The following is a 20,956-nucleotide window of genomic DNA, read 5'->3' as shown; positions in this document are numbered from 1 at the left end:
CAAAAAACTTGAGTTGAACTTAATTTATTATTCCAAGGACTTGATTGGGACTGAAGTCACTTCAAAATCACTTATTTACAACATTGTGCTTAGCAGTCGAAATAAACTCAGTTTCATTTTATTGGGCATAGAAAATTAAATGCATTTGCTTTCTGCGAGAAAAAAACCCTTAAATTTTTTTGCAGAACCAACTCCGCGAAGCGCAAGAAAAACTCCTCGCCTCCGAGAAGCAATCTCTGAAGCAGCTCTCCGACCACCAGGAGGCAGTACAGGAGCAGGATCAGCTGTTGAAGATCGCCGAAGAGTCTTCGCAGAAGATCGAATCCCGGCTGGAGGAGGAACGGAAGAAAATGAAGGATCTCGAAGACCGGATGCGGAGTTGCGAAGAAGCGCATGTTCAAGAGAAAGAGGAGCTGACGTTCCGTCTGCGGGAGGATTTTGACTCCAAGATGGCGGTCGAGAAAGAGTCGCTGCAGCGAAACTTTGACGACATTTCCACTCAGCTTCTCGATAAGTTTGCGCTCGAGAAGAACGAACTCGTGAGCGAATACGAGCAAGGCGCCAAAAACCAGATCGCTGATGTTGAGAGCGCGCTGAAAGCGGAATATGAGAAAAGAATCGAGGAAATTCAGCGGCAGGTTACATGTAGCGGAGAAGAGGCTGTTCAGCTCCAAGCGGACTCGGCTGCAAAGCTCGACGAACTGCAAAACTCCTTGGAAGATGGGAGAGCGAAACTCGCCGAAGCGCTCGAATCCCTTTCGCAAAAGGATAGTGAAATCGTCGCTCTGAAGTCGGCGGCCGAAAAAACGTCGTTCGAACTCCAGGAAAAAGACCTGGCGCTTTCCGACTCCAAGCAGAACTTGGAAAAAACAATGGCCGAGCTCGGCGGCACCAAGAAAGACTTGGAAAAGCATATTTCCGAAGTCGCACAGATACAGAAAGACTTTGCGCACAAACGCACCGAACTCGAGGCGAAGGTCTCCGAAATTGGCGCCACCCAGCGGGCGCTGAAAAAGGCCGAGCTCGAACGCGAGGCGGCGCTAAAGAGCGTCGAGTCGGCCAAAGCCGAATCTCAAGAACTCGCCGGCAAAGTTGAGTCCCTTGAAAGCCGGCTCGAGGTTTTGGGAGCTAGCGAAGCAGCTAAAGACGTTCAGTTGGTCGAACTGAGATCTGTTAATGGAGAGATGGAAGTTAAGATTGAAGAACTGACGCAAAATCATGAGACAGAAATCAACCGCTACAAAGAAGCCTGGACCAAGAAGGTCGGCGACTTTAAAGCAAAGGTGAGCGTAATTTTGACTTGATTTAAGTTTGGCTTCTTGCAAAATAACCTTGTGTGGGTTTGTATTAACAGGACTAATGCGCACGAATAATTAATCTTAGTTTACGGAATCTTAATTTAAATGTATTAAATCTATCTGTGCGTGTTTACGCGTTTTCGACATGATATGTGTTTTTATGCATTTTCGATTGAAAATAATTAGGCTTGAAGCGAATTTAAGTGTGACTGCATTTCCAAAAAGTCTGATCTGCAGAAAACTACTTTTTAACCTAATACTACGGAGTATTTTTTTTTTCACAGATCCGTTAAGATACCCTTTAATGTCGTAATTGTGCTTTCAAATCCTAAACTGCAGCAAACCGAATAGTATATTTTATTTACTGATTGCTTAAAGTCCCTATTATTTTCGTAGTTGTGGTTTGTTTAGAAAAATTAGACTAGTACGAATGCCACTATAGGCACTAACCAAGCATATTAATTGCAATTTAACCCTTCTGAAGCTGCATTTTGACCAACGATTAGTACACCGAAAGCCATTGCAGACTCACCGAATCTGTCGATCAATGACGCAAGCAGGGCTAGAAAAGCAAATACTAGCCTGTAATGAGGTTCGAACTCGCGACATCCGGCCATAAGGGACCGTCCCTGTACCTACCAAGCTACACAGGCTCAGAGAGAAACGAGTCGAGAACAACAATACGCCTTTTGTGCGTATTTTCATTGCATTTAATTTCGTTCATTTTTTAATCACGTAGCGCAGAAAAGTAGTGAAGAAAATAAACTAGTCGAGAATCAACCATAGCACCGTTGTCTGCTTTCAAAACTATCCTGTGGTGAAATCAAGACCTCGGCCATACCGGGACCGTGGCTCTGCCAAGTGATAATCCTGTTTAACCGATTCCGAATCTCGCAGCGCGAAAAACTGGTGGAAACCTTGCGCCGTGATCACGAAGAAGAAATGAAGAAGTTGGAGATGGGATTCAAGGAGGAGAAGGATCAGATGGAGGCGCGATTAGCGGATGCTGCAGGAGAAGAGAGGAAGAGCCTCGAATCCGGACTCTCGGCGAAGTTTGCTCAGGAGAGAGATGAAGAAGTGGCGAAGGTGACCGATCAGTGGAAGACCAAATACGCTGAGCTCAAGCATAAGGTAAAAAGCGTTTTCTATGCTCTGTGTCAAGTTATAAAACAACCTAATAAAATATCGATTCCAGAATACAAAGAACAGTTCATTTTTGTCATGGTTTTCGTCTCTTTGAATGCTTTATTTAAAGATGCCTTTATAAAAAACGCGAATTCCAAATTTTCACTGACTGTAATGGCCAACTAATTAGACTTTAAAAGCCACCTATAAGTAAGGTAAAAAGCGTTTTTAATGTCTTGTGTCATGTTTTAAAAAAAAACTAATTAATATAGAATACAGAGAACTATTTATTTTGTCATAATTTTTTTAATTTTTAATGCTTTATTTGAAGATGACTTAAAAATATATATTTTTTTACGAACTCCACTAAGCGATTATCTGTAGAAGTCCTATTAGTGAAAAGCATTTTCTGTGTCGCATGTCAAGTCATAAAAGAACCCAATTAATCTAAAATACAGAGACGTATTTAGTTTGTCAGTTTTCCTCTTTTTATATGCTTTATTAGAAGATGCCTTTTTGGGCGAATTATAATTTTTTACTGACTCTAAGTCTAATAACCGACTATTCAGACTGTAAAAGTCACCTGCAAGTCGTTCCGACCAAAAAGTAGTTTAAATCCAAAATCCAAATTCGACTAGAACTGGAGCTCACAAGCAATTCACAGATTTAGTTAAAATTAGAATTTTCAAATTTGCTCTTATTCAGTGGACTGGAAAACTACAGAATTAGGAATTGTTCAAGTCTCATTATAGTAATAACGGTTTACTTTTATCTGACTATAGTAATATCATTTCCCTGTTTGTGAGAACCTCATTTTTTCTTGTTCGTGGTCCAGGCCGAACAGAAACTCGCCCAGCTGCAAGCCAAGGTCAAGGAAGGTCACGAAGTGCTGGCGAAACAACGAAAAGATGCGGATGCACTAGAGAAAGAACGTGACGCGTTGAGGAGCATGGCGGAAAATAAGGAGGACGGGATGAAGCAAGTAAGATAAAAGCTTTGAAGCATAATGGTTGGAGGTTATAGTGAATCAGGGCTACGGAGTCGGAGTCGGACTCGGGACTCGAGTAAGAACACGTAAAACTACCCGAATACCGAATCCGACATGCACGTGCGCATGACCAAATTAATAAAAATATAAAATTGTTGGCAAATTTGACGCCAACTGGAAATTATAAAGGTGGAATAGGATATGGTGGTATTCCAAGTTCCAGCCATGTATTGTAAGTGAATGAGTAATATGACACTCCTATAGGTGGATTGCTGAATATCCACGTTATGTTAGTTTCGTAAATTGGCGGATTACAGGCTGTAGGGTCAGGGCTGCACTCTGGACTCAACGAAATCGCACATTTGACCGGAGTCAGACTCAGGAGTCGGAAGTCGGGTTTATTTTTTTGACTGGATTCGGACTCGGAATATTTTTAACCGACTTCGCACCTCTGGTAAGATGTCAAAGCTCTTACAGAAGTAGCGTGCACTTTGAACTTTATATTCTACATTGATTTCAACATCGTTCAAGATGCTTCCTACTTCTGTATAGTCAATGAAACATGCACATTGCACACATATGTGTGTTAACAACTGAGGTCAAGCCCATCTGAAGCTGCTTTTTGACCAACGATTACGGCTTACGTATAATTAGTACACCTAGCCTGCAGTGAGGTTCGAACTCACGACCTCCGGTCAAGCCGGGACCGTCGCTCTACCAACTGAGCTATGCAGGCTCAGAGAGGAGCGAGTCGAGAAACAACCATGCGCCAATGCTTGCTCACTCTGTTAGTACAAGCAACCTCATTGAAGGGAACCCACAGTACCATATCATTTATTCAATAAAACATGCACACATATGTGTGTTAATAACTGAGGTCAAGCCCTTCTGAAGCTGCTTTTTGACCAACGATTACGGCTTACGTATAATTAGTACACCGAAAGCCATTGCAGACTCGCTTTTTAGCACAGATTTGGCGAGTCTGTAATGGCTTTCGGTGTACTACTTCTGTATTGGTTTTGATATTCTTACTGCGTCTTACTAGATAAAAGCCTTCGTTAAAGTGTAAAATCCCAACCCTGTAACCTTTTATATACTAATTTGGTTTCTGAGCTTGCTAGTTAAATGAAAATAGATACGCATCTTTAAACATCCTTGCTAAAAAAAAACTGAGTGACCCAAAATATCTTTTTTAAGTGTTCCTGTTTTCTTTTTCTTTGAAAACAAAGTAACACAAGTCCATTTTTTTCTCTTTTTTTTGAAGAAACAACTGCAGTGTTGGAAAAACATCGAACTTTTTATGTTACAGTTTGCTGAACAGCTGCGCCAACGCTCCGACGAGATCGCGTCACTAAAGAAGAATCTAGAAAACGCCGAAAAAAATCTCAAGCAAAATGAAGCAAGCCACTTAGAAAACCTCGAGCGCCTCCGTGCGGAATCGGCTGCTCAGCTGCGAGAAGAAATATCGGCGGCAGAAGGGAAATTAGAGGACGCCGAATCTCGCCTTAAAGATGCTACCCTTCGAACGGATGAGAAAGAAAAGCAGCTGGAAGATTTGGAACTGCGGGTTCGGGAGATGAAGGCCTCACTAGAGGTTTGCGGGCGTTTTATTATTTTGTTTGTTTTTAGTTTTGTTTATTCCACTAATAAGAGTGAGATGTGCAATTACGATAATATTGAAGGTTAAACATTTTCATCTTAATTTACAAATACTTTGAGTATTTATGAAGAAGGTTAGCCCACAATCTAAGCCTAGATTATTTCTACAATAAATCTTCTACATATCAGGGGTGAGTTTCCATAGGACTTACAATTTTGTTAGGGAATCCACTAATTAAATTTGACACAATCTACAGCGTAATTTTTTCATAACAAAACAACATAGAACTTACAATTTTGTTAGGGAATCCACTAATTAAATTTGACACAATCTACAGCGTAATTTTTTCATAACAAAACAACAAATTTAGAAATTACTTTTCATTATCTTTTCGATGTGGTCACTTATGTTGGTAATTTAATTGTAGAAAATCCTGATAGATGATATACAACCTCAACGTAATTATTAATAACAGGTAAAAGTGGATAAAAGCCCAGATAATTTTTTTCCCTTTCAGTGTTATTGAATGTGTTTAGTTGCCGGCTGCATCCTGTTTGTAAAACTAACCTATGGTGGCGAGGTTCGAACTCGCGACCTCCGGTCATACCGAGACCGTCGCTCAACCAACTGAGCTACACAGGCTCAGAGAGGAGCGAGTCGAGAAACAACCATACGCCAATGCTAACATTCTGTTGGTACAATCAACTACATATTGAATGGTATCTACAGTAGCATATCATTCACAGCTAGTGTGATGTACTTAACAGGACAAGGCTTCCTCAGAAGCGGAATTCAAACGAAAGGTTTCAGAGTTGCAAGAACAACTTGCCGAAAATCGATCAAATCTTGAACAGAAGACCTCCGAACTAGAAGCGCTTACAACTGGTTTAAATGAAGAAAAGCTCAAGGCGGAAAACGTCAACGTGAGTTATTAAAGAAAGATATAGAGGGCGTATATTTATGGAATCCAAAACCATTGGCAGCAGGTTTCTGCTTGTTAAACGCTGTTCCGATGATGTGTAGATTAACATTGCAACCAGGATCAGACATTTTTAAAAGGAATCTATATTTGGCTAAACTGGCATCGTCAGTTCCTTAATTCGAATTCATTCAGACATACACTCGTTTTTTTATTTAAACCCCTAAAATTTCAAACAGTTTGTTTAGGATTTTAACACCGATAAGCTTACCAAAAAACTTAATTCATATTGCTAACGGCCTTATTACAAAACATATATAATAATATATGGTATGCAAATGTGTACCATTTTTTAGTGGCGTTATCGTTGGCCAGTACGACTACAAAAGGGCTTGATCACAGATTATACACATTGTCTACTCTATATAAATGTTTCAATTTTACAATTGTTTTTCCGGCGAAAAAATTATTCAATAGCCAACGTTTCGATCAACTATTCGGGCAATCTTCTTGTGGGCAATAATTTTTTGCCGGAAGAACAATTCTACAATTAAAACAATGCCTGGCAGCAACAGCATACTCATTAATGTTTCAGTTTGTACAAACCAATATTCATTCGCCAACCAATTGTGTTTGCGTCTACATACACACTCTCCTGCGCGCACACACGCACACACGCGTCGTATTGTACACCTTGCCTAATTTGCGTTCATTTGCCGTGACAGAACATTAGCGCGCAGCTCGCAAAAGACTTGGAGGCCGCCAATGGCAACGTGGAAACTCTACGAACCGAATGCGAGAAGGCAGCTGCCCTTACTCAGTTGGTATCCGACGAGAACGTTCAGTTGAGGGAAAAGATGGATCACGAACAAGGTTTGTTGTTATTGTTGTTACTGCTGGTGTATTGTTTAAACTGGGGGAATAGCCGATACTGAAATAGGTATCATTTTGAACGTTTCAAATTAAAAAAAAAATGGAGGTTGCAGTACGACGTGGTAAGAATATCAAAGCCCATACATAAGTAGGAAGCATTTTGATCGTTTCGAAAATATTTTATTCATTTTCAACTTCAATATTTATTTCATGTTGAAAAGATTTTCGAAACGTTAAAAATGTTACCTACTTCTGCATGGGCTTTGCGCATTTTTTCTGTATGTAAACATACGTAGTTACAGCAGCCATGAGGACCCGATTATATTGTAATCGTCTGTTTTTTCACTTTTAGTGGAATATAAGAGCAAGGAACTTGAGTTGGAAAAAACTCTGAAAGAAACCAAAGATGCTCTGACCAAGGAACATCAAGCCAAGGTAGAGTTTGTAATTTTTTTCTTCACTTCTAATATTAGACAATCCGTAACCTTTTTTTAACTGCCTGGTGTTTTTGGATATTTGTGAGAAAAATCCCAAAATACAACATTTTCAGTTTCAGTTGTATTTGAGTGGTATGTAGTTATAGAACTGTGGCGCTCTAATTTAACAAAAAAGAACTGTATTTTGCTAAAGTGTAGCGTATAGATAAACTTACAAACGCTACTTGTAAAACCGCCTCACTTTAAAGTTTTTCGTTTTTTTTTTTTAACTTATTGTTTATTAAACGTCACATTTCGTTATCTTACTCGCAGTGATTAAAAAAGTATTAGGTTCGTGTTTTGCATTTTTTCGTTAGGAACGCGTTTTCAGTTATTTGACCAACAATATAGCTTCTGATTAGGGCGTTACATTTCCTAGACTTACAGGTATGATAGTTTTTGCTTTTATAATTTCAAAAAGTAGTTTTTTTACAGCTTCAAAGAACATAAGCCCTTGCTAGATCAGGATTTCGCAACCGTTTCCCTCGCTGTATAGCCGTTTTAATGATTTAATTATTCGATAAAACCTTTCCCAAAACACCTTTGAAGTTGTTAGCACGGTTTTGTTTAGCTTTTGTCATTGTATTAACTGCCGTAACGAACACAACTAACAATGTTAGCAAACCGTTTCGAGCAGCAACTGACTGAGTGTTAACGCAATACTCAAAAAATATTGAAAGAGCAAAAACTGTCTAAAAGTAGTAAAACTACACTAATACATCAAACGTAATATTAACTACGTCGTTTGTGACGTAATGGTGCATCACAATTGAAAGTATGGCATGCCTGTGAACGACTGTTGTGGCACTGTTCATAATTGCTAATTAAACAATTATTAAGAATAAATTATTTATAAATTTTTGGGGGGGCATGGCCCCTCATGCCCTAACCTGGCTACGCCTATGAAGGCATCCAGTATCACTTTCTACGGTCTTAGATTTCATTAGAGATCAGTTACTTCGAAAATATACCAAATTTATTTTTTCGAAAAGTTATTTAGCTCGCAGACCATTTGTAGTTTGAGGACTCCTGACCTAAACCATTGCCTACTTGTTATTCAGATGAGCGATCTTAAGCGCAAAGCAGAGCAGCGTCTCTCCCAGATCAAAAAGACCTTCGGCGGCCAGGTGGAAGAAAAACTGGCGCTCATTTCCTCGCTCAATGACCAAGTGAAGCAGCTCACGGCAGCTGTGGACGAAAAAGATCGAATCATCAACGAGAAATCGGCTGGAGACGACGTGGTCCTTGTTGAGCTTAAAAACCAACTGAAGGAGGAGAAACAAAAGTCTGAAATGCTGGAATCTCGGGTTGGAGAGGCGGAAGAAAAAATTAGCGCGAGCGCCGTGGAGGTAATTTTATTGTGATAGAAGGGTTTGTGTGTATAAGTGTGTATATAAGATCTGAAAATTCACCTAACCTTAAAATTATTCGTATTGTGTAATGGTGAAACACTCTAGGAAGTAGGGAATCTCCCGCGGACAATAAAATGTAAAAGAAAGATTCCTGCTTTCGTATCAGATTATCTAAGACTGTTTATATAAAATCAGTCTTAAGATTTCACAGGATATATATCGTCTTGTGAATTGGCATTATCGGTTACTGTAAATAAAGCAAAGATTTTTTTTAAATTAAGCTCAATTCTGCGACGCGCAATTGATTTTTTGAGGAAATGGGAATTTGTTTTGAAATCTGTCTTTTAGTTCTCAATGTTGATGTAAATTTTGCACCAAGGTATGTGTTGCAAATACATATATTTTTGACAATCCTTTTGCTGTGTCTCTCTTGTCAATTTTTTTATTTCAAAAACTCCCCCTAATTAACTTTGGGCCTGCTGTACTGATTCAATGGCTTTGCCCGAAATGCATTTATGCAACTGAGTATATAACTATACACCACTTGAAGTTTATATTAAAACATATATTTAATAAAAAAATGAAATATTTTATAATAAAATGTTTTTTTTTTAAACATTCAACGTCATTGCATTAAAATATGTATTACGAAAAAAACAAAAGTCGCATTTTTTAGAAGTCATATTTCCGCACAAAACGACCGAAATTTGGCGCTTGCGTTTTTCAAACTTTCTCCCTTTCCAGAACCGAGAAATGTTGGAGGAAGTTGAGCGAAAACACGAAGAGGAAAAGAGACAGAGGGAAGAAGATTTAAAGAGGAAGGAGATAAAATATGACCAGGAAAAACTCCAGCTGGCAGAAGTCAAAGATCACCTCGAGGTAAGGAACAATTGCGATTATTTTGGAATTTTGTAGTTTGCGATATACGCCTTTAAGCGCTTACATATCAATTTAATCTAAAACCAAAAATAAAATGTGAAATAAAGTAGTGGTTTAATGACTTTTTTACGGTATATCTTTATGGTGTCTGTCTATTTACCAATTCCAGTTTCCTGTTTTGCTAAAATCAATTTTCAAAACATAAATATATATAACGTTGTCTACGTTACAGTCTCCTTAGGAGATTTATACTTGTAGCAACTTTTTAGCAAATGCTTGTATTCCTTTATCCTCCAACTTCTTTCCTCCAGGAAGTCCTAGCGGAGGCTCACTCCAAGCTCCAGGAAGCTGAGGGTCGGATGCAAGAGGAGAAAGACAACTTCGAGGTTGCTCTTCGAGAGGAGCGAGAGCGAAGAACATTGGCCGAGTCCTCTCTCGCCAAAGAGCAAATGATTCTCGCTGAGAGGAAAGATCGAAGTGAAGAGTTTGAAAAGGAGAAATCGGGTGCGTTTTGGATTACATTGTACAAAGGAAAATTATGAACAGAAAGTTTAGGCTGTGATGAGGTTCGAACTCACGATCGACCAACTTGGACAACTGGATTTATTTTAGCTTTTCAATATTATATTAATAATAAAATTAGAACATGTTATTTTTTTCATATTAAATTAAAATTCGAATTAGATCATTTTGAGTTTTCTCAAATTAAATTATAATTAGAGTTACCGAATTCTTTTAAAACTAATTTAAACTAAATTTGAACTAAAATTACATTTGATTATTCACAATCAGTTTCATTTAAATTGCAAATTATTTCAATTAGAATGTGAATGGTAAATAGGTTATTTTTTATAGAGCATAGCATATGCTTTTCAGACTCAAATTACATAGAAGTCTTTCCAACCAAAACGTTTTGTTTTGGCTAAGAGACTAAAATTGCCCACAATGTAAAAGTTTTTGTGAAATCCGAATTAGATTAGAACTGGAATTAAAGTTCACAAGCGACTCAAAACAGAATTTGAATTTGAATTACCCGCATTTGATCTAATACATTGAATAAGAAAACTAAAATTATCTAGTTGTCCAAGTCTGCCTGGTGGGTCAAAGGTCACACCTCAATGTAGAACGAAAACTGTGTAACAGAACAAAGGCACTGCAATTATCTCTCAATAACCTCGAATAAAAATATGTAAATGTTGATTATATTGGATATTGCGTTGGCATGTTAACGCAGACACAGTGGGAGCTTTTGTAGAAACAACCATAAGACCAAAAAACAGCCATAGGGTATGCTGCATCATGCAAATTATTGTCTGCTTTACAGTCCAATTTTTTTGTTGTCTTCAGAATATGAAGTCAAGATAAAAGATCTGTCGTCGCAAATAGAAACCTTACGAGCCGAACATGAAAACAAACAAACGGAAAGTTCTGAAGAGAAAGAAGCGGTTCTAAAAGAGGTTTGTCATATGAAAAAAATAATGCCCTGTTATTTTTATATTTTTCCCCAGTTCCTTCTTATTATGTTAAATATGAATAAAGAGATATTCGAACCGTTCATAATGATACCTACCTCTGTATTTGATATCCTTACTCCGTATTTTTAAATGCTTTAAACAGCTGGCTGTGAGCAAGAAACGAGTCGAAAAGCTTGAGAAAAGTCGCGAGAGCCTGAAAGAGCAACTCAATCAGCAGGGAGTCGTACAAGACGAAGAGAGGAGAGTGCTGGCAGGTGAGATGTTTCTCAGCATGTTCGCTATGTTATATAAGGTCTCAACATGCAGGGCCCAACCAAAAGGATATTTTTAGTCGCCGTTTTTTTGATTGTTTTTAGCTTTTTCAACAAAGTTTTTTCAGTTTTCTATAAATTAAATACGTTGTCCTTACATTTTTAAATCTACTTCTTTATAGAATGCCTCAGCTTTTTTTCAAACACTTACATTTGTGTAACGTTTGTAGACCTTTGATTGTTGCAAAATGTGTCCTCCTGTTTTTTAAACAATACATAGAAAACGGGAATGTTTAATATTATAAATATTGTTATATTTTCCATTATAAACGTTGACATCATGAAGTTGAACATAAATTAAGAGCGATTTGAAACGTTCAAAATAATGATACCTGCTTCTATATAGGCTTTGATATTCTTACTACGTCTAACTACAACCTCCAATCATTATGCTCCAAAAACGTCAAATGTGTGAATCGCTAATTTGCTCTAATTCTAGTCTATTTCGATTTTAACAAAAGTGATATAGTGACCTTTAAGCACAATAAAACAAAAACATTTTTTTTAACCTGGTGGTTTTCCAGTTTAAGTTTGAGTTTCTTAGCTTCAGCGTTTGTTTCGTTGAACTTTGACCTCACTTCGCTTAGTTCATCGTTCACATTTCGCTTTTCACATTCTGCTTGCTCGAGAAGCAAGTTGTGAGACTTCTCTTCAGATTTAAACCATTCTGTTGGTAAAAAACAACACTTTATTAGTTTCTTAACTTAATGTTTGCTATAAAAACTTCATATTGATTTTTTCGATTCCTCTTGCAGATGAAATCGCATCAGCGAAGCAACAGATCGAGGTCCTCTCCCGTTCAGCTGTGGAGGACAGTGACGTGGAGTTGGATCGGAGGATCAAGGACCTCCAGGAGGACTTCGATCGGAGGTTGGAACAAAAGGATCGCGATCACCAAGAAATGGTGAAGAGGCTCGTGAAAGAATACGAGACCGAAAAGCAGAAACTAGAGGAAAAACAACAGGTTTTAATGTTTTTTTTGCTTTTTTTTTTTATTTATTTGAAACCCGGGAATGAGGGGAACACACGATAAGACCTACAAAGCAGCAATACCTAAAGCAGAATAATCTATAAAATCATACTATGAAGACAAATGACATAATAAAGCCAAATGCGAAGTATAGTATCCAGTACAGCATAAGATCAAAATCGTCTGAATAAGACCTAAATTCGTCGAAATAAGGCCTAACTGGTCAAAAATACCTGAAACTATAATTGCGAAATGTGAAATAGATCAGTTATCTTTTGTCTTCAGATGTAAGTTTTATCATGTTTTTCGCCCAACTATTCTTGTTTCCAGCCCCACAATAAAAAAACTATATATATATAACCTGAAACTAAACAGCAGGCTATTAAGACCTTGTTTCATTTCAAAAAAATACACTTCAATATTTTACCATGCTTAGAACAACAAGCTGTTTTACAAGATTTAGTGGTTTATCTTAAATTTTGCACATAAAAAATAAATGATGCTTTGATGTCATGTTTACCTGGGTAATTGCCCATAATGGGACGAACTTACCAGTTTTAATAGGTTGACGTTGTATTTTATGACAAGGACTTGACTTGAAGTTGATTTGCTCCTACTTGGACTTAACTTATTTTACGAATGACTTGATTGGGACTTTCAAAATGACTTGAGTCAACAACCAACATAGTTTGCCGCTAAGCTAGACCCGGGGCGATCAAATTATTTTCAATCGCGAGGCGTATATACGATTTTGCGTTTTTGTGTAATCTTGTAACTCTGTCAACTTGATTATCGTTAAAAGAAAAAGTTCGTTTAGTTTTGGAAAATTTTGAAAAAAATATTTGTGCTTCTGATAACACTTTTATGACTATATGCCGTAGACCGAACTCTGCGGGTCATTGTTTGGTGGCCTCTGAGTTAGGTTTTACAATAAAAAAAGGACAAATGTTTTTTAATATTATTATTATTATTATTATGCCTGATTGCATCAGTGTAAATATGTAAACGTTTCCATGTCGATATGGTTCAGGTTCAAATCGAGCAGAACCTGGAGAAAATGTCTTCCTCGGAGCAGCTGGTCCGCCAGCAACATCACGAAGAAGTCCTCACTCTTCAGAAAGTCATCCTCAAGCACGAAGAAGAAAGGGAGCAGTTAACTGAAAGGTAGGTTGTCGCTTTTTATCCAACTCGGCATCCCTGCCGCAAAAACGTGAATAAAAAAGCTACCCAATCATACAAGGACGCCATCGCAGTGAATCAACACAAAACTTTATTATTATGTTATATACTTGACTTTGACAAAATATTTGTTCATCTTTTTTTACATCAATTTCTTATTACTACCCAATTCTACAAGGACGCTATAGCAATGCGACAGTCGAGCCAATATCTAGACGTGACAGACAATTTAGAAAACTAGTTTTAAGATGAGATTTAAAGATAGTAATCCTTAGTTGGATTGACTAGTTTAAGGTTCAAAGGTAGATAAGATTTAAAGTCAGTTTCCTGTTACAAAGTTAAATTACACCTCAAGTCCTTGACAAACTAGTCAATCAATAAAGGATTTTCATGCAAGCCAGGCTAGAAAAACAACTAGCCTTCGGTGAGGTTCGAACTCACGACCTTCGTCATACCGGGACCGTCGCTCTATCAACTGAGCTACACAGGCTCAGAGGGAAGCAAGTCGAGAAACAACCATAGCACCGCTGCCCACTGCATCCTGTTCGTGCAACTAGTCTGTGGTGAGGTTCGATCTCACGACCTCGGTCATACCGAAACCGTTACACTAATTAATTTTTTAAAGATGTAGGCTTTAGTATTCTTGATAATTGGGCACAGGCTGCTCAACAATGATACTTGACACTAGAGACATCCGATATTCGACAATTTATTCCTATACCGAGACCCGGTATTTTGGACAAAAAGTTTCGATATCTAATGATGTCAATACTATTATCACCGTATAAAGACCAATTGTATTGAATTCTCGACAAGCTTCGCACAACCGTGCTTTATCAGGTCAAAGTATAAAATCTATTATCAAAGTTTTTTACAGTTTATAAGCCAACAATTTATTTTGCGTTAACAGTTTAGCTGCCTCCAGTTTCTAACCTACACTGCTTTTTGATAAATTCACCTTTAAAGGCAGAAAACTCTGCGTTGGATCGCAAACCAATACTAACCAAAATTCCAATCTTATTTTGGTAAAGATCGTCACCAAGTCCACCTTAGTATCGGACGAGTACCAATACTACCACTTGGCATCTGGTATCGGGTATCGGCTCCGATCCGATATTGGGCTTGGAGTGGAGTTATTTTACAAATGACTTAACTGGGACTTAAGTCTTTTTAAAATGACTTGTTTACAACACTGTTATGTAAACGTTCCGAAATAAAAGACAGGAAGATAATAAAATTCTTTGGCGAAAAACAATTCGGTAATGAATTCGCAGGCATCGTACCTTTATTTTTGGTCTTACTTCGTATGGGCGAGTGTTGATTGGCAGATATACTCGCCCGACTGGCGAGTGTAAGTCTTAACCTCAATCTTAAACTGTTTATAAAAACAGGTAAAACATAAAATCATGAATCGAATTAATTGGAATTAAGAAACTGATGATGCCTTATTGGCGAAATATATATTTCTGTTAAAATTTAAGAAATTATTTTATGTTTTACCTGTTTTTATAAATAGTTTGAGATTATCTGATACTAAAACAAGAATCTTTCTTTTACATTTTATTGTCTGCGGGAGATTCCTTACTATCTAAAGTATTTCAGCTGTTTTAACCTTGTAAGCATATATTTTTTTCAGATATGAAAACGAACTGCACAGCAGAGAAACCGAAATGTCGGAACAAGTGGATAAGGCCATTTACCGAGCGCTTTCCGCTGAGAAAAAACTCCAAGAAACTGGGATGGAAGATTCGATTCATGCCTTGCAGGTGCGCTTGCTAAATTGTGACAGACAGCAAGTTAATAAATCTGTAATGTAAATAGGAATAAGAATTTACGTTTACTAGAGGCATATTTTTAATCGTTCAACCGCGTTTTTCATTCAACTACGACCATAAAAGTGTATTTTATGCTAAATTTTCAAGTGTTAATTTTTTCCGTAAGTCAGTATATAGAAACCTGATGTCGATAATGTAAAGTACTTGTTGAATGTTGGAGCATAATGGTGGAAATTTTTGTAAGACGTAGCAAGAATGTAAAAGCCCATACAGAAGAAGGTAATAATATAAAAAAAAATTCGTTTTTAAATCTTAAAGAATAAAACACAGAGGAATCGTGCACAGAGAGACCTGGCGTAGACCTTTTTTAAATTGCACTCATTTATTTAAGCAAGATAATCAAAAGTGTTTAAAATCATTGCCACCCTTTCAGATACAAGTCAACGAGATCTCCAAAGAGCTTTCCAAATCGCAGCAGGAAAATCGCGACACTGCCAATCTCCTGGACGAAGCAAAGAGGCGACTGTCCTTCAATTCTCCACTGGCCGACCCGGGAAAGCTGCAATACCTCAGACAAGTGCTCTACGAGTACATGATGGGCATTGAGGGAAAAGTAAGTGAAGCTGTGTTTTTTTTTTTGCTATGAAGTACGGACAATCGGACATCCGTAAACGCAAGTTCCTCATACATTATTTATCGAAGAAAATACAAAGTATAATAAAATGTTTTAAGATCGGAACTTCGTTCTTTTTTATGATATTAAATATATATATATATATAAATATATAATACATATACCCTTATTACCTGAGGCGTAGCTCGGGGCATTGTAGTAGATATGTGCGTCAAAATAAGGCTTACAAGTGACAAAATGAGGCTGCTTCTTTTTTAAATACAATGTTAATAAAAAAAATGTTTTTTCCGTGTATATAATGTTTTCTATAAAAATGTTTTGCCGTATATCAAGTAAGGTATATTATTTTAATGTAATAAAAAATGTGATTAAACATGGAGGACGGGGCACCTATTTTATAGTTTGCCCCAGGGCGCAAAATACTCTGGGGCTACGCCTCTGCTTATTACATTAGACTACAACATCGAACTCACGTGCTACCGAGCGTCTATCTTTGCAAAGAAGAAGAATGATATTTTTTTCTTTTTTAAAACTTAAATTTTGAATCGTACAATTTTGCGGTTGTACAAATTTTAAATTACTTTCTAGACAATGGCAAAGGTGCTGGTTGTGTTACTTCAATACCCTCAGGACGAAGCACAGAAAATACTGGAGAAACACAAGCTGTCTTTGGTAAGTTAAAGGAAACATTTTGCCTTGCTCGTTTGCTTTAAAAGCATGTCTTATCTTATAGTTTGAAGTAGAATTTTGTTTGCGTTTGGGTCAGTTGCTAACCTTATTTTTCATGATGTTTAGAAATGATTTTCACGTGTGCAATCAAGTCTTTCTGCATGCCCTCCATGAAGTATGTGGATTTTAAGTTTTCATTATCAATGCAGCAGTGTTGTAAACAAGTCATTTTAAAATTGAAGTCTCAGTCCAAGTTGTATATTTAGAGCAGGTCATAAAATAAAATCCTAATTTATCGAAATTGGGAAACTCGTCTGATTATATGAGCTATAACTCAACTTAAAATAACAAAAAAGCAACATTTAGTAGGTTAACTGTTTTATGTACAAAATTAAGATAAATAACCAAATTTTATACAAAAAAATTGCTTAATGAAAACTGTTTTGTTCGAAAGACCTAAGTCTAGTCTAGTCATTTAAAACATTGACTTAAGTGTACTTGAGTCAAGTCAAGTCAAGTCATTACAACACTGCAATGCAGTCATACATTTAATTTTAGCATGGCAATATAAAACTTCGGTAGAGTTGCGCTTTATTGGGTAATATAGACTTGGTAGCACTAACGATTTTCTACTAACTAATGTCACCCAATGCACGCTGCCATTTTTCTAACGTGTTTCTTTTTGTGCAGGATTGGTATGGAGATGCGAAATCCCCCCCGAAGAAATTGCACTCCTGATTTCAGAACACAATAGTCTTGTTTTAGTTTTTATAAGTTTTATAACTTGTTCGTCTGCCAAACCCTATTAATTAAAACTTCTCTTAACACCGTTTTCGTGTAACCATTTACAAGTTTTAATTGCACTTTGCAAAAGTAGTGACGATAATTATCTATAGCAAATATTAGGGATGTCCGGTACCTGACATTTTATTCCCATACCAAATGATGACATTACTATGTTTAAATAAGGAACAAAGATAAGAATGAAACGTTTTAAGGTATTTTTTTCTAGATTACTTTACCAAAATTTGCTTTAGTGTAAGTTTAGTTACCTCCAGTAACCTGCTTTTTAAAAATAAATTTACCTTTTAACATAAAATCGTTGTGTTGAATCTCAAAATAAACCTAAATTTTATATATTAATTGGTATCGGATCGGCACCGATACCACCCTAGTATCGGACAAGTACCGATACTACCACCTGTTATCAGGTATCGGCTCTGGTCCGATAATATTGGACATCCCTAGCCATCAATAATTGCTGTAATATGCGTTTGTGCAAAATCTCAAGTGTAACCGGTGTGTCATTGTACGCTTCAAGGTACTGTCAACCACGTCTTGTGTAACAGATATATCTATTTATCAGCTTATCGTGTATGTGTACAAGTGCAATATTGCACTTCTCAGTGCCTTTCGTGAAACAAGCTTATGACAAGAATGTGTCTCGCATGTTGTTTTTTTGTTTTGAAATTGTAAACTGTTGAAATTACTAACGTCCAATTGGGAGCAAAATTGTGTGAAGCATAAAGTAAGAACTAGGCAGGCAGGCTCTTTAACCTGGAAATGTTAAGTCCAGTAAAACACCTTCAAGTGTAAATAGTTATTGGAAATTTCCCAAAAAATGATTTGGAAATAAACTTGTTTAGTAAAGACATCCCTTAAGGTAGTGGTTATTAACCTTTAATAGCTCACAGTAACCCCCAGAAATAATAGATTGCAGAGGCAGCCCTTCTAGAATTTCTAAAAAGATGTCGAAATTTCACTTGTTATATTGTACTCCAATTGCACACAAAGTGTTATATCTATCTGTATTGTAGCTTCGATCTACTGGGCCTTCTGGGCTGGGCAATTCATTATCAAGAGTTATATAAAAAGAGCAATTATCAGATTTGAAATATTTCCAATATATATCTTTTGACACCCTTAGAATTAAAAATAGCACTCCAAGTTACCATGGAACCAGTTTGGGGCCACTGCTAGTAATGTGGCATTAAGTTAGTTGCAAAATACTGTTTTTGCTCTAATTTCCTAGTTTGCGGTAAAATAATAATTTTAGATTTACTCTTAACTTTTTTTATTGAAGTTTAACAAAAAAACACATTACTGCCATTTTGAAAGCAAGGGTATGAATTTTTAGAGGCTACGTTGCAATGTTGAACTTACAGAATACATTCAAAACGAGGAAATACATAACAAATAGCAAAAACAAACAATGTGTAACTAATAAATAAAGCAGCACAGGAAAAGAACGGCAACATTTTGACAGCACCGGAATTCGGAAGAGGACCTACAAATCCTTGACGCGACGGCATACTTCATCTGTGAAAGTCGAACAGGTGGCATCCCCCCCGAGATCTTTGGTCCGCGTTTTCTTTTCTCTTATCGTGTCGAAGCAAGCCTGCTCGATTCGTCCAGCATAATTCATTTTTCCCAAGTGGCGAAGCATCATAATGGCAGACAGAAGGAGGGCAGTTGGATTGGCGAGATCTTTTCCGGCGATATCCGGAGCTGTACCGTGAACTGACTCGAACAAGGCGGTGCCGTGGGCACCGATGTTTCCACTCGGAGTTACACCAAGACCACCGATCAAGCCAGCACACAGATCGCTGAGAATGTCACCGTAGAGATTAGGCATCACCAAAACATCAAACTGCGTGGGGTCCTGGACAATGTTGAGGCAAACCGTGTCCAGGTACATTTCGTTGAACTTGATGTCGCGATTCTTTTCAGCCGTTTCCCTGCAACATCTCAAAAAGAGTCCATCAGTCATCCTCATGATGTTGGCCTTGTGGACCACTGTGACTGTTTTCCTGGCGTTCTTTCGGGCGTAATCGAATGCAAACTCCGCAACCTTCCTCGAAGCATTCTCAGTGATTAGCTTAATGCTCTGGACCACTCCGTCAACTATCAGATGCTCGATGCCAGAATATTCACCCTCTGTATTCTCACGGATTGTCACAAGATTAACACCATCATACGGAGTCTTGTATCCTTCCAGTGATACACAAGGCCGCACATTGGCATAGAGATCAAACGTCTTCCTCAAGAGAAGATTCATGGAAGGGTGTCCGGCAGCAATTGGGGTACCAAGAGGACCTTTGAGCCCAACTTTATTTTTATTTATCGATTCCTGTGCGTCAAATGGAATGGTCCATTTTCCTCCAGGCCCCTTCATGGCACTCACATTTCGCTCTTCCCAGCTTATCGGAGCACCAGAGGCATCAAAGATCTTCATTACCGCTTCTGAAATTTCAGGCCCAATTCCATCTCCAGGTATCATTGTGCAGACTTTGTGTTCTTCTGTCGCGCTGCTGGTTTTGGTGGCATAACTGGCACGGCTCACGTTTATCAAACCAGGCAGCCTTTGAATAAGCGATCGAGCCAATTGTGAAGCCATTGTGGAAAAAACTAATTGTAAAAAATTTAACAACAATTTAAATAACCCTGTCAATAACAAATAATTTTAATTGATTTTTTGGTACAAATTAGGTAACAGTATTGTAAGCATAAAGTTATCAAAATAATTACAGGGTAACATCTATTTTTGAGTAGGCAGAAAAGGATAGTAAATTTCATAACAAAAACATACACTGTTAAGAAATTTTTGGCGCTGGTCTAGAATCCTACCACATTTTCGTCGCAAGGTTTATATTCCTAGTTAACATTAGTTCGGATGGGTCAAGTATATTTATTTTATTTATTCTCCCATATGTATTACTTCATTTTATTTTTGACAACTTGTTCCGTTACTGTGAAAAAAAGTTGTATGTTTATAGATCATAGCTAAATATTTCGGTCATATAATTAGAAACAGCAATCCGCGACTTACAGCAAGCATTGAAACTTGTTTGCTTATAAGTTTAATTGTTAAACCTTGTAAAACCACCTTTTTATGTAAAAAGGGTAACTACTAACTAAGTTTAAACGAAATCGATCTTACATTAAAGAAACGTTAGGCAAAATAATAAATGCTAGACTAATCGACAACACGTTGTTATGATAAAAAAAATTCAAGGTTAGCCTTGAAATAAAATTCAGTAAAATTTTCTTTTTCTATCACATCTTTCGTAAACATAGGGCTTCAGTCATGACCATATATTATTTTTCGTATATATAAATATTTATTTTTATTTAATTTTCTTAAGTAAACTTGACAAAAACAACGAATGAAATATGTTTTAGCCTATTGAGCGATAATTTTAGTCAAAAAAAAAGTTAAAAATATACGAAAAACTGTATTTTATTTTTCTGGATGAGTTAACAATAAAGGAACGTGTCAACTTTTTCCTAAAAGTTGTTAACTAAGAGTATGGTTTGTTGTTAATTGCTTTTTACTCTTGTCACTGTTGTGTTTTATTTTTTTATTAGTTGCCTATACATACAAAAATATTGGGGGCCGTTCTCAAATCCCACCACAACGTACATTGTTTAGG

The 20,956-nt window shown here is 37.2% G+C and overlaps 2 protein-coding genes and 1 non-coding gene across 3 annotated transcripts in view; 1 reads left to right on the top strand and 2 right to left on the bottom strand.

Annotated features, from left to right (window-relative positions):
- Positions 1 to 17,954, top strand: part of LOC146136925 (uncharacterized) — a 36,479-nt gene extending 18,525 nt beyond the window's left edge. Inside the window, exons 21-38 of the mRNA XM_083396287.1 lie at positions 186 to 1,283; positions 2,196 to 2,429; positions 3,259 to 3,405; positions 4,721 to 5,005; positions 5,779 to 5,934; positions 6,656 to 6,803; positions 7,156 to 7,238; positions 8,341 to 8,628; positions 9,376 to 9,510; positions 9,822 to 10,014; positions 10,858 to 10,967; positions 11,092 to 11,239; positions 12,052 to 12,260; positions 13,297 to 13,430; positions 15,082 to 15,211; positions 15,654 to 15,833; positions 16,443 to 16,526; positions 17,214 to 17,954. Of these exons, the coding sequence (XP_083252413.1) occupies positions 186 to 1,283; positions 2,196 to 2,429; positions 3,259 to 3,405; positions 4,721 to 5,005; positions 5,779 to 5,934; positions 6,656 to 6,803; positions 7,156 to 7,238; positions 8,341 to 8,628; positions 9,376 to 9,510; positions 9,822 to 10,014; positions 10,858 to 10,967; positions 11,092 to 11,239; positions 12,052 to 12,260; positions 13,297 to 13,430; positions 15,082 to 15,211; positions 15,654 to 15,833; positions 16,443 to 16,526; positions 17,214 to 17,261 (3,810 nt within the window). The 3' untranslated portion in view covers positions 17,262 to 17,954. The remainder of the gene's footprint in view (positions 1 to 185; positions 1,284 to 2,195; positions 2,430 to 3,258; positions 3,406 to 4,720; positions 5,006 to 5,778; positions 5,935 to 6,655; positions 6,804 to 7,155; positions 7,239 to 8,340; positions 8,629 to 9,375; positions 9,511 to 9,821; positions 10,015 to 10,857; positions 10,968 to 11,091; positions 11,240 to 12,051; positions 12,261 to 13,296; positions 13,431 to 15,081; positions 15,212 to 15,653; positions 15,834 to 16,442; positions 16,527 to 17,213) is intronic.
- Trnaa-ggc (transfer RNA alanine (anticodon GGC)) lies at positions 4,073 to 4,147 on the bottom strand. The gene has a single exon. It is a non-coding gene; the product is annotated as a tRNA-Ala (tRNA).
- A 632-nt stretch (positions 17,955 to 18,586) lies between the features above and the next one.
- Positions 18,587 to 19,962, bottom strand: LOC146136924 (isocitrate dehydrogenase [NAD] subunit alpha, mitochondrial-like). Its single transcript, XM_083395329.1, has one exon. The coding sequence runs from the start codon at positions 19,918 to 19,920 to the stop codon at positions 18,811 to 18,813; it is 1,110 nt and encodes a 369-aa protein (XP_083251455.1). The 5' UTR covers positions 19,921 to 19,962; the 3' UTR covers positions 18,587 to 18,810.
- Between the last annotated feature and the right edge of the window lie 994 nt (positions 19,963 to 20,956).

The sequence above is a fragment of the Ascidiella aspersa genome, chromosome 8 (assembly GCF_963924565.1).
Source record: "Ascidiella aspersa chromosome 8, kaAscAspe10.2, whole genome shotgun sequence".
NCBI classification, from domain to species: Eukaryota; Metazoa; Chordata; class Ascidiacea; order Phlebobranchia; family Ascidiidae; genus Ascidiella; species Ascidiella aspersa.
The sequence above is the reverse complement of the archived record's forward strand: the minus strand, read 5'-3'. Positions and strand labels throughout refer to the sequence as shown.